This window comes from Lampris incognitus, chromosome 14, assembly GCF_029633865.1.
Source record: "Lampris incognitus isolate fLamInc1 chromosome 14, fLamInc1.hap2, whole genome shotgun sequence".
NCBI classification, from domain to species: Eukaryota; Metazoa; Chordata; class Actinopteri; order Lampriformes; family Lampridae; genus Lampris; species Lampris incognitus.
Genome location: NC_079224.1, coordinates 14537929 through 14553300, shown reverse-complemented (window position 1 = coordinate 14553300; position 15372 = coordinate 14537929). Strand labels below are relative to the sequence as shown.

General features: G+C 45.2%; 1 protein-coding gene across 3 annotated transcripts in view; it reads right to left on the bottom strand.

Annotated features, from left to right (window-relative positions):
• myo9b (myosin IXb) overlaps positions 1-14989 on the bottom strand; it is a 48198-nt gene extending 33209 nt beyond the window's left edge. For all 3 annotated transcript variants that reach the window (XM_056292631.1, XM_056292632.1, XM_056292633.1), the window contains exons 1-6: positions 14562-14989; positions 13096-13920; positions 3922-4016; positions 3470-3532; positions 1627-1726; positions 55-158 (exon numbers count right to left, since the gene is read on the bottom strand). In XM_056292631.1, coding sequence (XP_056148606.1) covers positions 55-158; positions 1627-1726; positions 3470-3532; positions 3922-4016; positions 13096-13860 — 1127 coding nt within the window. In that variant the 5' untranslated portion in view covers positions 13861-13920; positions 14562-14989. The remainder of the gene's footprint in view (positions 1-54; positions 159-1626; positions 1727-3469; positions 3533-3921; positions 4017-13095; positions 13921-14561) is intronic.
• Positions 14990-15372: the final 383 nt, after the last annotated feature.

Here is a 15372-nt window from a genome sequence, read left to right as displayed (position 1 = left end):
ATTATCAAACTCATGCATTTCTGTTAGGTGCTACATTATGAAATCCATACATACTGTTTCTTGGTGGCATCAAGGAAGCCAACCATCTCCATAGCTTGATGGAGCCTCTTGTACTCCTGCCTAAGTTTCTCTTCATCTTTATCTAAAAGGAAGTCTTCCTGTAGGGCAATAAAAAGAAAAAGACAAATTAAAAGAGAAAGGGGAGGCATGTCTGACACAAGTAGTGGGATATTCTCCTGGTAACAGACAACAGGCTTGGGGCGTGCGTCTCACCTTCTGAGACCTCATATCTTGATACAAGATCCAGTGCATCTAGATGCATTTTAACAACCCAAAAGACTTATATGACTGGAATCAGATCCTTATTGCTACAGTGCAATGCTGTGTGACATGATGTGATGCAATACTGCAGATGGTTCCCCGTTAACTCTGCAAGAAGAAAATCCTAATAGGTTCATATCCTCAACCCAGCATTGAGAGAGGGAGAGAAGGAGGCTGTCCTACTTGGAATCTCATTTGTTGGTTGTAAAACCTTAAGTTAGTCCACACTTCAGGTGTTAGGTGTTGCATCATACTTTTACTCATCGTCAATCAGGCAGGGGAACACAGAAAGTTGGCTTTATATGAGCGTGGGGTGGGGGTGGGGGACATGTGAAGACAGGCAGAGAGAGAGGGAGAGAGAGAGACAGGAGCAGTAATAGCAATTATTAAACGCTAAAAATAAAATATACATGTCATATCGGCCTTTACTAAGGATGGGTATTGTTAAGATTTTAATGGTAATACAACTCTTACTGATACTGCTTATTGATCTGGTACTCTCTTTGGATCTTTTTGTTATTTTTTTAAACAGTGTTTTGTTGTCTCATGTCTGGGCAGAGTGTTACTTTTAATCATTAACCCGTGTTTGTATAATTCAGATAACGCCGTGCGGGCTCCAGGCTGCTAGCATACATAACATACCTGAGGTGGATGGGGCAACGAGAGATGAGCTACAAGCTAGGCAGTCGAATACAGTGCATTTCTCCGCCTGTGTTTGATGCACTGTCACTAGATGTTTCAAAAGATTGCTTGTGTTTCTGCCCTTACATGCAAAAGACTTGTGCACTTGTGGCAACGAGCATTGTCAGTATCGACTCTAGTGAAGTACAACCAGACTGTTGAACGTTTAGTTCTCCCTCCGCCATTGCCACTAAGAGCAGGCTCTGTGTGTGTGTGTGTGTGTGTGTGTGTGTGTGTGTGTGTCTGTGTGTGTGTGTGTGCATGCCAGAGAGATAGGCAGAGAGATAGGCAGAGAGCTGGCCCCGCCCCTTGGCTCGCACACATACGACAGGCTTCGAGAGAGAGAGAGATCGCGCTTCAGGCCTGGGAATAGGGAAAATGCATCAGCCTAACTAAATGTAGCCTAAATAAATAGGAAATGTATTTTCTTAACTTCTCTAATACCGATAGCAGATCGGTTAAACGTTGGCGCTTATCAGTACTAGGGTCTTTAATAATTTAGCACCGGTGCTTGTCTAATACTGGGTTTCGATACCCGTCCCTAGTCTTTACTGATATAATGATATACTGAATGTGGCTTTGCGTCAGAAATCACACAGGAATTTGGCCGTACAGGAAGTATACCTGCTTGAGGTAGAAGTAATCCTGGGGCTGCAGAAGCTTAAATTCCTTCCGCTCCTCCTTTGACGCTCCCATCAGCAGATAATAGAAAACGTGGTAGTTCCTGTGGGTCAGAGATCAGACAACCAAAAACACAGGGGGTTTAATATGTGACCATCATCCATATCATTTATCAACACGAGAAATTCATTTTAATCATATTTACTGAATTTGCGTAGGATGCTTTGAAGGTGACTCGAGCACAGTGGTGCCTCCACATAACATGCTTTGAATTGGCTCTCTATCTAGTGACCATATAAAACTTCAAACAAGTGATATCAGTGTGAGAATCAGAAGAGATATGAACGGCCAGGGAAATAGGATGTCTGGTTGCGCTATACGATCAAACGTAGCTCAAACAAATGTGCCGGGTGCTCTTGGAAAGCGGAGAAACAGATTACTACGAACAAGAAGGCAATCCAGGCACTCCAAATATAAGAAAATATTAAGCGAGGGAGCAAATGTTAAAAAGCCTTTATTGTAATGGCTACGTCATTAAAAAGCCAACATGTTTTGATCACTAAGGTCTTCATCACGTTTCCTTCCTCACTTAAGATTTTCTTATATTTGGAGTGCCTGGATTGCCTTCTTGTTTGTAGATATAAATGGCCATGTCTCCCCCCCCCCTTTTTTCTCCCCAATTGTAGCCATCTAATTACCCCACTCTTCCGAGCCGTCCCAGCCGCTGCTCCACCCCCTCTGCTGATCCGGGGAGGGCTGCAGACTACCAAATGCCTCCTCTGATACATGTGGAGTCGCCAGCCGCTTCTTTTCATCTGACAGTAAGGAGTTTCGCCAGGGGGACGTAGCGATTGGGAGGATCACGCTATTCCCCCCAGTTCCCCCTCCCCCCTGAACAGGCACCCTGACCGACCAGAGGAGGCGCTAGTGCAGCGACCAGGACACATACCCACATCCAGCTTCCCACCGCAGACACGGCCAATTGTGTCTGTAGGGACACCTGACCAAGCTGGAGGTAACACGGGGGTTCAAACCGGGATCCCCGTATTGGTAGGCAACGGAATAGACCGCCACGCCACCCGCACGCCCAAAAATAGCCTTTTTTTTTTTGGAAGGCAATTAAAGTTGCATTCTTGAAGATTGTAATTTTTTTTCTTTACTAACTCTTGTAGTGATACTGCGTGGGCAGCCAATATGAAACTGCTGCGGTGTCAGTACCTTCCCCTTCAGCCAAACAAAAATAGATGTGGTTAAACATGAATTTTATTCATGTTGTAGTAACTGTTGGTGCAGGTCTGCAAATTGTCAGTCATGCATGCTTGTAAACCACACGGCTCTGAGTCGCCTTCAGACTCACCACCACCTCCCTTTTTCTCCTGGATGTAAACTGTAATGTATTGGGACTTATGTTAATGCGCATGCTCTCTGGTTAGTCTTTGATGGGGGGCTCTCGTGAGACGAGACCAGGAAGTAATGTAAAGTATGAGCCGAACTGGAAGAAACGCAGATGTAGCCTGATGGCTGAGTATCCTAAATTTGCTAAGTTCTAGGAGTTTGTTACAACCAATATCTCTCTCGTCTCTAAGTCGAATCTTACATAAACATTAAAATGAAAAGCTGCACCAGGTATAATGATTTGGATGTTCGTGGACTAGCCAGTCTTAAATACTTAAGGAAGAGAACAAAAAGGACATTTGTCTGCATGTAACTCTTCAGGGTTGTAGCTTTAACTGACGTATATGGAGATCCCAATCTGATCGGTGTTACCAACACCCATTTCGAAATAAAACATCTGCAAAGCTTTGTTTATCGTCCAAGGTTAGGAGTTGCTTCTCTTTGTTCATACCTCTCATTCTTATCCCTGCACACAAGGCGAGACTTTTCTAGCAGGTACTTCTCAATTACAGCCCTGTGAAATACAGTTAGAGAAGGGACAAGACAAGAGAAGAGACACACCAACAGAGACATTAAAACAACTAATACATACTTACCGATTTAACTTGGTGAATGAGAAGAGAAATTAAACAAAAGGAAAGTTACAGAGACCAGCCAAGGGAAAAGGAGCTGAGCCGCCAGGGGTCACATATAGAAAGTTAAACATGTCAGTTTGATTTAATTCATTTCGAGCTACTGACTATACAATACAGACACTGTTACAAATCAGGCGGCCAACATAAACCAAAGAGCCTGGCATGAAGGTCTGTGATTATGTTTGCTTTTCTTGCAGTAGCATCAGGGTGTCTCTGAGAGAGCAGGTGAGAAGTAGAAACGTAAGAAAAATAAGAGATGATGCCTCACCCTCTGACAACACCACTCTCTAGATAGTTGAGCCGGATGAACTTTCCAAACCGACTACAGTTGTTGTTCTGCACTGTTTTGGCATTTCCAAAGGCCTGTTCAAAACATAGGAACATTGTGTTAGAGTGGAAAAAACTGTGAAATTAAGTTCCACAGATAGCTGGTACACAAAATTAAACATTATAAAGATTTGCTGTACAGGAGACTATCAAATACATTACTTCAGGTGGTGGATGGCTGTGGCATTGCCTGCCAAAAGAATCCAGTATGGGTAATGTTTGGGTTTTTTTGGGGGGGGGGGGTTCCCCCATTTTTCTCCCCAATTGTACTTGGCCAATTACCCCACTCTTCCGAGTCATCCCGGTTGCTGCTTCACCTCCTCTGCCTATCTGGGGAGGGCTGCAGACTACCACATGCCTCCTCCGATACATGTGGAGTCGCCAGCTGCTTCTTTTCACCTGACAGTGAGGAGTTTCGCCAGGGGGACATAACGCGTGGGAGGATCACGCTATTCCCCCCCAGTTCCCCCTCTCCCCCGAACAGGCGCCCCAAATGACCAGAGGAGGCGCTAGTGCAACGACCAGGACACATACCCACATCCGGCATCCTGCCCGCAGACATGGCATATTGTGTCTGTAGGAACGCCTGACCAAGCCGGAGGTAACGGGGGAGTCAAACCGGCAATCCCCGTGTTGGTAGGCAATGGAACAGACCGCTACGCCACCTGGATGCCCCTTCAATATGGGTAATGTTTAACCATGCTAACCTATGTAATGGAAAGAATGAAATCAGCCTATAGTCTGACTCTGAACTGTTGGGTTTACTGTTAGCAACAAAAATATAAAAAAAATGGGTAGATCTTGTAACAAATTAGTTAGAATATATTCATAATGGACCAAGTGTGTCAGGATGTCAGCTTCCTCTATCAATTAATCATTAAAACCCTCCTTGCCCATCCCACAATTCATTTCTAGTGTTCCGGATAGGCAAGATTTCAACTGATTTCAAATGAGGATTTTCCAAGATACTTGCGTGTGATAGCCACTTGACTCATTTATCAGAAGCATGGAAAGTATGACCTCAACCAAACAGAAACCTACTCCTTTTTAATGAGGCATACGAGTGAACACTGAGGCTGTACTGCATTCCCGTTTGGCCTATTTTGTCTCGCTTGTATTTCTGTGTATTCCATCAGCTGAGGTAATACAAGAATTTCCGACCGTGGAATTTGTTTACACCTACAACCACCGTTACTACAACTGCTACCTCTACTGCTAGTACTAAATCCACTTTTACCAATTCTACAGCTACTACTGCTGCTATGACACACTACTACTACTGCCACAACCTACCACAACACTACTACCACTAATATTACCATTACTACTACTACTACTACCAATACTACTACTACTACTACTACTCCTGCTGCTACAATGAGTGGAAATATGGGAAGCATTATAAAAAACTTCAAAGTGAAACTTGAAATTAGGGTTTTTCCCATGTAAATTGTGTAATTTACAGGTAAACCATTACTCATGTTCACTTCTAACAACTGGATAGGTAAGATTTTGCGGTATATGCTACAATGCTTCCTTGGCATTCTCCTTCATCAAGGTTTATTTTTCCTGTAAGTGAGGAAAAAAAATGCAAAACCCACATCAGCGTCTAGGGGGTATCGTTCTACTCTGTTCCAGTATGGGCTGTATTAAGGGCCGTGTCCTGACAGGCCAGGGCAATAACTTCACAACCAGACTTACATACCGCGCTGATCCCTTTACAGGCAGGTATGGTGTCAAGTCCATAGAATACCCGCCCCTCTATCGACCCCCCCCTCTCCCACTCACACACACACCTCCAGTAACAAACCTCTGTGGAAACACTGAGGGACTTCTAAACCACATTGTCCTAAACATATGCATGTGGCAGAGAAAGAGGGAAGTGGAGAGAACATGTGTGGAGAAGTGAGAGAGAGAGAGAGAGAGAGAGAGAGAGAGAGAGAGAGAGAGAGAGAGAGAGAGAGAGAGAGAGAGGTATGGGGGGGGGCTTGGAGGTGGTTTTTATATATTATAGTTGTGTAGGCTCGTCAGATGACCTACATGAGCCTGTTCCGACATGATCCTGTTTCTCTACTCTCCTCGATGCTGCCTTCGAGCCAACGCCCTTCACATTCCCCCACTGGAGCTCATTGCTCTCCTTCCTCAACCCTGACACACAACGCAGCCCTCTCACAATATCTGGCCAATCAAACTCCAAACACACTATTCTTCATAAATGCAATAGTAGAACAACAGGGGCCATCCCCCTTTTGTTGTACCATTTTTTGCATTTTTACACCACATGGGTTCAACAAGACACTGATACCTCAGCAACCAAGAATTAAAAATCCCATTTCCAAACCATTTTGAAATGGGATTTTACTAAACAGGCTGGAATCTTACTCGACCCTGTTTAAGAATCACAACAGTAAGCAGGGGGCCAGTGAGAGTTGAGATTTTTGGCTGGACTGGCCAGCGGGGCCAGTCCAACAAACACAATGTCCCTGACTGACTGACTGACAGAGTGATCAGTTTGACATGATTGGGCTGCTGGATCAGGGGACCAACAACAGTTCCAGCAAGCGGGAAACAACGATGTCACTGAAGTTACACAATCGGTCAGCCAACCAATAACATCGCTGGTAACCAGGGAAGTGGGAGTTTCGCTATGGTTGGTGCTAGGAGAAGGGTATGGCCCAATGTCCACACTCACAGGCTTTGAGGTGCTTTCTCTCTAAACCCATGAGGGCTTAGAGTTGTCCCACAGTGAAATCGTCAAGTGTGCGAGGACTCTCGCAGACATTTTGAGCCCTTTATGCACACATTGCGTGAGTCCACATTTCTGCAGACATTGCCTGAGGGAATTACCCACAGTTCATAGCATTGTGATGTTAAACTAGGGGAAGCCCGGAAGCGCAAAAAAAAAAAACAAGCATGGAAGGACACATTGGCACATGGGTGTTCTGCCTGGCATATTGGGTGTGCTGGTATGCCTACATTTACAAAGAAACTACATTAACAAGGATTTAAGATGGTGCATAAAAAACAGAGGAATGCAAGCATATGTTACTACACACCTAATTTATTCATCAGCTATTTCTTTTCATTTTTGCTTAATGGTGCTGCCCCCACCCCCCACACCTTTTTCTATCCAAATGGAACCTGGCCAAATAACTCCACTCTTATGAGCCACCCCGGTTGCTGCTCCACCCCCTCTGCTGATCCGGGGAGGGCTGCAGACTACCACATGCCTCCTCCGATACATGTGGAGTCGCCAGCCGCTTCTTTTCACCTGACAGTGAGGAGTTTCGCTGGAGGGACGTAGCGCGTGGGAGGATTACGCCATTCCCCCCAGTTCCCCCACCCCCCTGAAAAGGCACCCCGACCGACCAGAGGAGGCGCTAGTGCAGCGACCAGGACACATACCCACATCCGGCTTCCCACTTACAGACATGGCCAATTGTGTCTGTAGGGACACCCGACCAAGCTGGAGGTAACACGGGGATTTGAACTGGCGATCCCCGTGTTGGTAGGCAACGGAACAGCCCGCCACCGCCACAGTACCCGGATGCCAATGGCGCTGTTTTGACAAAAACAAATTGATGTAAGACAAGAGCCTGGAAGATGTTCAAATCAGGCATTCGGCAAGTGCCTTGGCCATAAAGAAGTTAAAAAATATAAAATAAAAAGTCCCAAACCCACAATAGTATGAAACATGTTTTGGTGTTGTCAAGGTAATGCACTGATATGTCGCAAAGTGCTGTTCCATTACTATTTATACTATTTTGAGTCCTTGCAGCCTCTCACACTCAAGCACTTAGAAAACCTTTTTGTAATTGTACAGTTGTTTGGTTACAATGAAATCTGTCTTCTGCATTCAACCCATCCTATTGTACAGGAGCAGTGGGCAGCTGCACCACCTGGGGACCAACTCCAGTTCTTCTCCTACTGCCTTGGTCAGGGACACAGGCAGGAGTATTAACCCTAACATGCATCTCTTCTTTTGAGGGTGAACCGGAGCACCCGGACAAAACCCACGCAAACATGGGGAGAGCATGCAAACTCCACACAGAAAGGACTTGGGATGGTCTGGGGTTCAAACCCAGGACCTTCTTGCTGTGAGGCAACAGTGCTAACCACTTGGCCACCATGCTGCCTTACCAGGTGATGTCAATTAAGTCCATGATGGTTCAGGGCTTAGGCTTTAGGGGTGACATTGGGTTTGGGCATCTGCGGACTGCAAGACAAGGGCAGAACTGTGTAGGGCGCAACTTGTGGCAGGATGGCCATCACTTGCCCCTCCCAACCTTAACCTCAGCGCGGGTTCTTGTACTGGGGGTATTTCTTGAACTGGCAAGTAGGCGTTTCTTGTACTGATGCGGGCGTGTGTTGTACTTCGGGGGCGTGTCTTGTACATTACACCCCTGTCTTGTAGTCTGCAGACAGATACTGTTGGAGATCGATGGATCAGCTGGAGGGACGGGAAGGGTGCGCTGCTCCGTGTGACAAAACCATTTGCATGGCTCTAATTGGCTAGCCCTCACCTTCACCCTAACCTTAACCACTCACCTTAACCAAATGCCCAGAGAGTCATTTGTCGCCTGACAGTGAAACAACTAATCAGAGTGAGAGCCTCCCTCCGGCCAATCAATTCTAGCACAAACCTTTCCCTATTGGCTGTGAATCAGCGTAGCGGTTCACACGATAATGAACGTAATATATTGCTGCTCGTGGAAATGCCTAATTGCAAAAATAGTCCAATCACAAACACCAGTGCAAATAGCCACACACATAGGGAAAATGATCAGCATCTTCAGAGTTGGTGGTAACTGAAGCGCATTTATAAAGGGTGTCACACCCAGACTTTCCAGTGATCATGGCAGCAGTGATTGTATTTCATATAAAACATAAATTGGTACTATTTAACTGTATAAATAATCAGGGTTTGAAAACTGCTGTACAGTAGAGCTGCTGTTGATGGAACCGATGTCAAAACAGCCACTTTTTATATGTAGTCGTGGTCCAGCTGTATACCAGGTTTTAACCTTGTCTTGTTTAAAGGGCCATTGGTCAAAAACATCAAAAGCATGCGTTGTTTTTCCATTCGATGGGCTTGTAAAATATTACTGAAGGGGAGCTTTCAGGTGAGTCATAGTCAATGATTTCAGCTAAAGAAAAAGGAACGATGGGCGTCCGGGTAGCGTAGCGGTCTATTCCGTTGTCTACCAACACAGGGATCGCTGGTTCGAATCCCCGTGTTACCTCCGGCTTGGTCAGGCGTCCTTACAGACACAATTGGCTGTGTCTTTGGGTGGGAAGCCAGATGTGGGTGTGTGTCCTGGTCGCTGCGCTAGCGCCTCCTCTGGTCGGTCGGTCGGTCGGGACGCCTGTTTGGGGGGGAGGGGGAACTGGGGGGAATAGCGTGATCCTCCCATGTGCTACATCCCCCTGGCGAAACTCCTCACGGTCAGGTGAAAAGAAGTGGCTGGCGACTCTACATGTATCGGAGGAGGCATGTGGTAGTCTGCAGCCCTCCCGGGATCGGCAGAGGGGGTGGAGCAGTGACCAGGACAGCTTGGAATAGTAGAGTAACTGGCCGGATACAATTGGGGAGAAAAAAAAAAGGGGGGGGGGAATCCAAAAAAAAGAAAATCAACCCATTGACTTATTTATGGCTCTGAACGTGGGTCAGGGAACTTGGCCCTTTCAAACATTCTTCTGCCTCAGTGCATAGGTTGGTATCTGAACCGCCCCTGTCCTTCTAGCTGCACCTTAGTCCACATTATCTCACTCCTCAATTTTTCCATTTATCATCAATCTAGTTGAAGAATTCAATTTACCAAAGACAATAATCTGCCAAGCCCCACCTCCAGCTATGTAAATCTAACCCCCTTTGATAAAAAAAATTTGAGGGAGGAGCAACATGAAGAGTCAGTGGAAGGCTGGCATAGCTGTCAGGCTATTCAGAGAAACCTGCCAGACGTGTTCACAGAGGAACAAAGAATTCAAATTCGGTGAAATGTCTGAGAGAAGGCTGTCCTTTTCGGTAGGGGTGTGTGATCAGCAACAAGTGGGGTGGGAGGTGGGGATCACAGTCCATTGTGTTAAAGGTTATGTCTTATTTGTGATCAATAAGGCACCACAAGGCTGCCCTTCTGGCCAGGAGCTGGGTTACAACATAGAAAGAAAATCTAGCATGTATGACACCACTGATTGAATTAGTGACACGGGGCACAGAGAGGTGAGAGAAGCAACAGCTACTACTGTCAGTAGCACGTGGGGGAAAAAAAGTCATGCTGAGTCTCATACAAGTTGTTTGTACAGAACTGATACCAAGTCATATCATATCTGGTGTTCCTATTTCCTCGTCCACCCTCAGACCTCGTGTGCTGGAAAATGGGTTCCTCGAACAACGCTGAGTGGGTGTTTATCAGAAGTCACTATCATTTTCCCCAAGAATTGAGAACACTGGAAATTCCCTGAGAATGTGTCGGCCTATTTTATTTGTTTATAGCCTTGAAACACAAAACGGTACAGATTTTTGACAAATACTTTTGTTTTTAATGCCTTGAACCCAAACAGGAAGCAACCTTCTGTGGAGGCAAATGTTTATTATTATTATTACTGCCGGCAGGAACTGAATCCGTATGTCATTGATTTGGACTTCAGTTCTAAAACAACTGAATTTGAGTTGTAAGTATGGCTTAAGTTTCAGAAATAAACTTACAAATTTATAAAACGACACCAAATGCGTTTGCTTGGGTGAGCGATCACCACTTAAGTCAAGGAAGAGTTTTGATGACACATCGTGTCCCATGTGACAGCAGTCATCACTGATCATCCATTGTGACAGAATTACTCCGGTTACTCTACTTCCTGTAACAGATGCCAAGAGGAGATGATTGGATGAAAAGGAGGTCAATTATCTTTTCTTGATCATGTTAGATGAGTCTCAGAGATGTGAATCTAGATTGTGAGGAACTAAAAAGCATGTTGAGTGTTGAATTTTCACTTCAAATAACAAACAAAAGAAGGATGCTGAACGCAATAAAGACAAAATTCAATTTCGAACCCTTACATTCAGTTTCAAACTCCAAAACTGCCTTGAGATGAAGATTAGACAATTCAAATTCAGTTTCTGCCAACACAAACCTCTGTCCCTGGCTTAGCTGTGTTACTCATGGACATATGTGTTACTCATGGACATATAGCACAACACTGATGGGAAAGCCAAAGAGGGAACAAAGAGACCCTCTTGCTCAACATGTGAAACTGATGCTAAATTTGCACTCCATTATGAATGGATGAAACCATCATGTCCAAGTCCAAAAACAGATAAATTACCGCGGAACAAAACAGCTGTAAAAAAGAATACGACTTCTCAATCTTATTTTTAAATATTTTACAAGAATATAAGTCATCTAAACTCTTGCAAAAAAAAAATCTGACTATCACACAGCGGGGATTATGAGGTTGGCTCCAGAGTTAGTTAGCACCGCCGTAGCACCATTATGCGTCACACTGACAACTACTTGTGCTGTATCCTTTCCTCGGCAGTCACTTTCCAGGCTTGAATCAGTCAGAAATGTAGTATTTTCGGTCACACGTGCACTGCACAACAGATGCAAGGAGCATTCTGGGGGTTCGCTTTCCTTTTCACATACTTCCATTCAATTATAGTTTATAAAGGGAATGAATTATCCAGCAATTTGTTTTCAAATGAATGACAGATGAACAAACCTCAGGTTGGTATTCATACATCTACACGTGCTTGAGGTTGTAGAAGACCACCAGGATATTGCTAATAGCACACTATAGTCATATGGCTATCATTTTACTCTTGTACTATAGATACTGTATATCTCTAGTAAAAGAAAAAAAGAAGTACTCTTTGGGAGGGTAAAACTCAACAGATGTGCTCTGAGAGTTACAGGGCGATGTCGCATGCAGCTTTGTTCGAGGTGATCGCAGGTGGGTTTTTGTCTTCACTGCAGGAGATGCAGATGTTGTGGATAAATTTGTCTTTCCTTCAAGTGGAGGTGGTTGTTCTCGTTGCTAGTTTGCCTACCGTCGCGTCTCCTTTTTTTCTTTTCTTTTTTGCTTGACAGAAGCCGAAATTAGTAAACATCAATGGCGTGCAGTTACAGCGCCAGCTTTGATTGTGACGGCAGACGGTTTTGGCACACAATGAACCTCAAGCTGGTTACACATTCGGTGGCAAATCCGATGAACCTGTTGGGAAACAAAGTGATTCTGCTTCCCAACAAATTTGTGTAAACGTGATTCTAGATATTCAGGATGTCAGTAGCTCATTAATAGGCAAGTCCAGTCAGCTCACTTATTATTCCCTCAGTTATGGATGAAAGTGCTTGGTTAACACCAAGTAAACAAAACACTGAGACCAGTATAGAATAAAGGGACCAGGTGCATCCATATGATAGGTAACTGTATTAGGGGCAGAATGGGGGGGTTGATTCAGTACAAAATCTCGATACTAAGCCGTGACCATTTTAATATCACAGCATTTCCCCCAAATTGCAATGTTGAAACACAATTAAAAGACACCGTAAAGATTTCTACATCTCTGAATGGTTGAATTGTTTTGATGTTTACTCAGGGGAGCATACTCTTATTTTAAGCTTCTATAACACATGGGGCTATTTTACTGTTGATAAGAGGGGGTGGAGCCTTAAATAAAGTCATATCATCAAATCACAATATTTCTGATATCATGATATTTGAAAAAACACAACATATATTGAATCTGTACTAAAAATATTGTTGCAATATCAAATCGGGAGGTACCTGCCAATTCCCAGCCCTAGCTGTGATGCCTGTTTAATTCAGTTTATTAAGGGTGATTTCGTCATGAAGGCAAGGAACAAGATGGGTAAGAGAGGAAATTTCTGAGCCTTGAGATGTGGATTGTGCAAAAGGGGGTCAAACTGTCTGGAACAAAGTGCAGTCACTTTGTAGAACAGTACCAGAAACACGTAGCATGTCTCACACAATTGCTGCTAATAAGTTCTTATCTTTTCTGTACAGTTACAGATATAGGACTACCACAACTTACACAAGTGACTGACAGTGTTTAAGTTGTGTATGTGTATGTTTAAGTTGTGTATCAGTGACCTACCTCTAGTACTGGGCCAGCCCCCAAAATGGTTCGTTCCACCCCACTGCAGTAGAGTTTCTGGCTTAGGGCAGTCAGACAGTGGATAAGAAAGCTGGTGCTCTCAGTCTTTCCTGAGCCACTCTCCCCTGATATCACAATGCATTGGTTCACCTGCTTGTTAAGCATGGCACGGTAGGCCACATCTGCCATGGCGAATACATGGGGACTCAATTTCCCCAGGGGTTGGTTCTCGTACATCTTAACGTACTTGGGGTTGTAGTACATGGGCAGGAACTTGTAAGGGTTGACAGCGATGAGGATACCACTGGCATAGGTGTAGATTTTGTGTTTGCTGAAGCGCTGTCGTAAGGCCACCAGAATGCTGTCCTCCGTCAAGGCGGGCAGATTGCAGAGGTTGTCATAATCCTCCCCACTATTTGAAACCTGGCTACTTCCGCCTTGGAGGATGAAGTAGTACCCCTGGCTCTGAGGGTGACTATTGCGGGCCTCTGGGGGCCAAAGTAGAAATCTCTCCATGGGGCACTCCTCGGCATCCAGCGCTCTCTCCTCCCCTCCGTTCTCCCTGACTTCCAGCAAGCTGTACGCCTGGTTCACATCCAGGCCCATAGTGGCCACTGCGTTCTGGATGACCATGACGGTGGTGTCCGTGGTGCTGACCTTCAGGGTACAGCAGGGAGCTGTGCACTGGGACAACCTGGAGTAGATCTGTAAAACACAGACCCGCCCATCTTCACTGGCAGCCCCTTCTCCATCCATAGTGCTCATCCTGAGGCACAGAGCCCGGCTTCACCATACCCCACTCCTGCCCCCCTCAACGTCCACCCACTGGGAGGGAGGGAGAGAGAGAGAGAGAGAGAGAGAGAGAGATAGAGAGAGAGAGAGAGAGATAAGAGATAGTTTCCATTAACCATCTTCTGTTCACTAATGGATGTACTGTTCGCTGGTCACAATGAACCAAGCCACCGTTGTATCTTATAGCAATCGTAGAATTAATTTGAAAATAATAATAATAAAAAAAATGTCTCAATTATCAATCAAATTAACACTACTTATCGGTAAGAGTTGTTCTTTTAAACAGGTCCTTAAGAGCACAAAGGTTACGGGGCATAGCAGGAGAAATGCAGTGTCAGTCCTAATCTGTATGTCGCATTTTAGTTTTTTCTGCATTTGCACAAGTTAAGACGTAAGGTGCGTGTGTAAACTTGCCTATGCAGAGAAACCACTGCAGACATACAGAGGGTACAGAGGGTACAGAGGGTCGGTGTCTTATAGGAGGCTTTCTCTCAACTTCCTTCATTAGCACATGATAAAACGCAGCTAGACAGGCATCAGTACACACACACGCCATTCATATCTCACACGATCACAGGCAGTGTTCCTCACCAAGTACGGCCAAGTGAAATTAGTTAGAAGTCAGACAAAGATTAAAATCAACACCAGACAGTCAACCAAAAAGTAATACTCACCTCCCAAGGCAGGAGCAGTCACGTTGCTTTCAGGGTTACGAACATTGCTGACAGCAGCGGGGTGGGGGGGAGGTGTACAACTAATATTCCAGTAAATGTAGATCAACAAAAAAACAAAAAACAAACCGTCGTCGTTCACTTGCGCTTGCTAAAAGGTGAGCAAGAAAAAGTACCTATTCTTACATCCAGTTCCCCCGGGGAGGGGGGCAGTTCTTCCAGTTCGGGCCCGCTTTGTGTGTTATGAATCACAGTGAAAAGAAGAAGAAAAAAGAAAAGCGTCTGGGAAGCCTTCCTCGTCTTGGGTGGGTGAAGCCACTTCCTATATTTCAAGCCGCCGTCGGAGAGGTGGAATTAAGTGGAGGTGTCCCTCCGCTGAGGTGAGCCGGGCGCGAGAGCGCGGCACCTGACGACGAGGCGAGCGCCAGCAAACTCACGTAACCGGGAGGACTGAACTAAAACCCTCTCGGCAGCTAACAGCGGGACTTCACACGTCTTTCTTCCCCTCCCCGTGTATTGTCCCCCCCCCCCCCCCTCGATGTGACCGAACAGTTTAATTGACTTTCTTTTTTAATCGAGGCCTGTGAGACAGCACCATCTAGTGGATAGGCGATGTATTACCACACAATCGCTTCACGGTGTCGTTCAATTCAGTTCAGTTTATTGTCACTAAAAACAAGTTGCAGGCACGTGTTAACAATGAAATGAGGGCTGTGGCTTCGCCAAACAGTGCAAGACAGACACAGACAAACACAGCAAACGCAGCATAAGATACACACACACGTCACACACGTCACACACGTCACACACACAC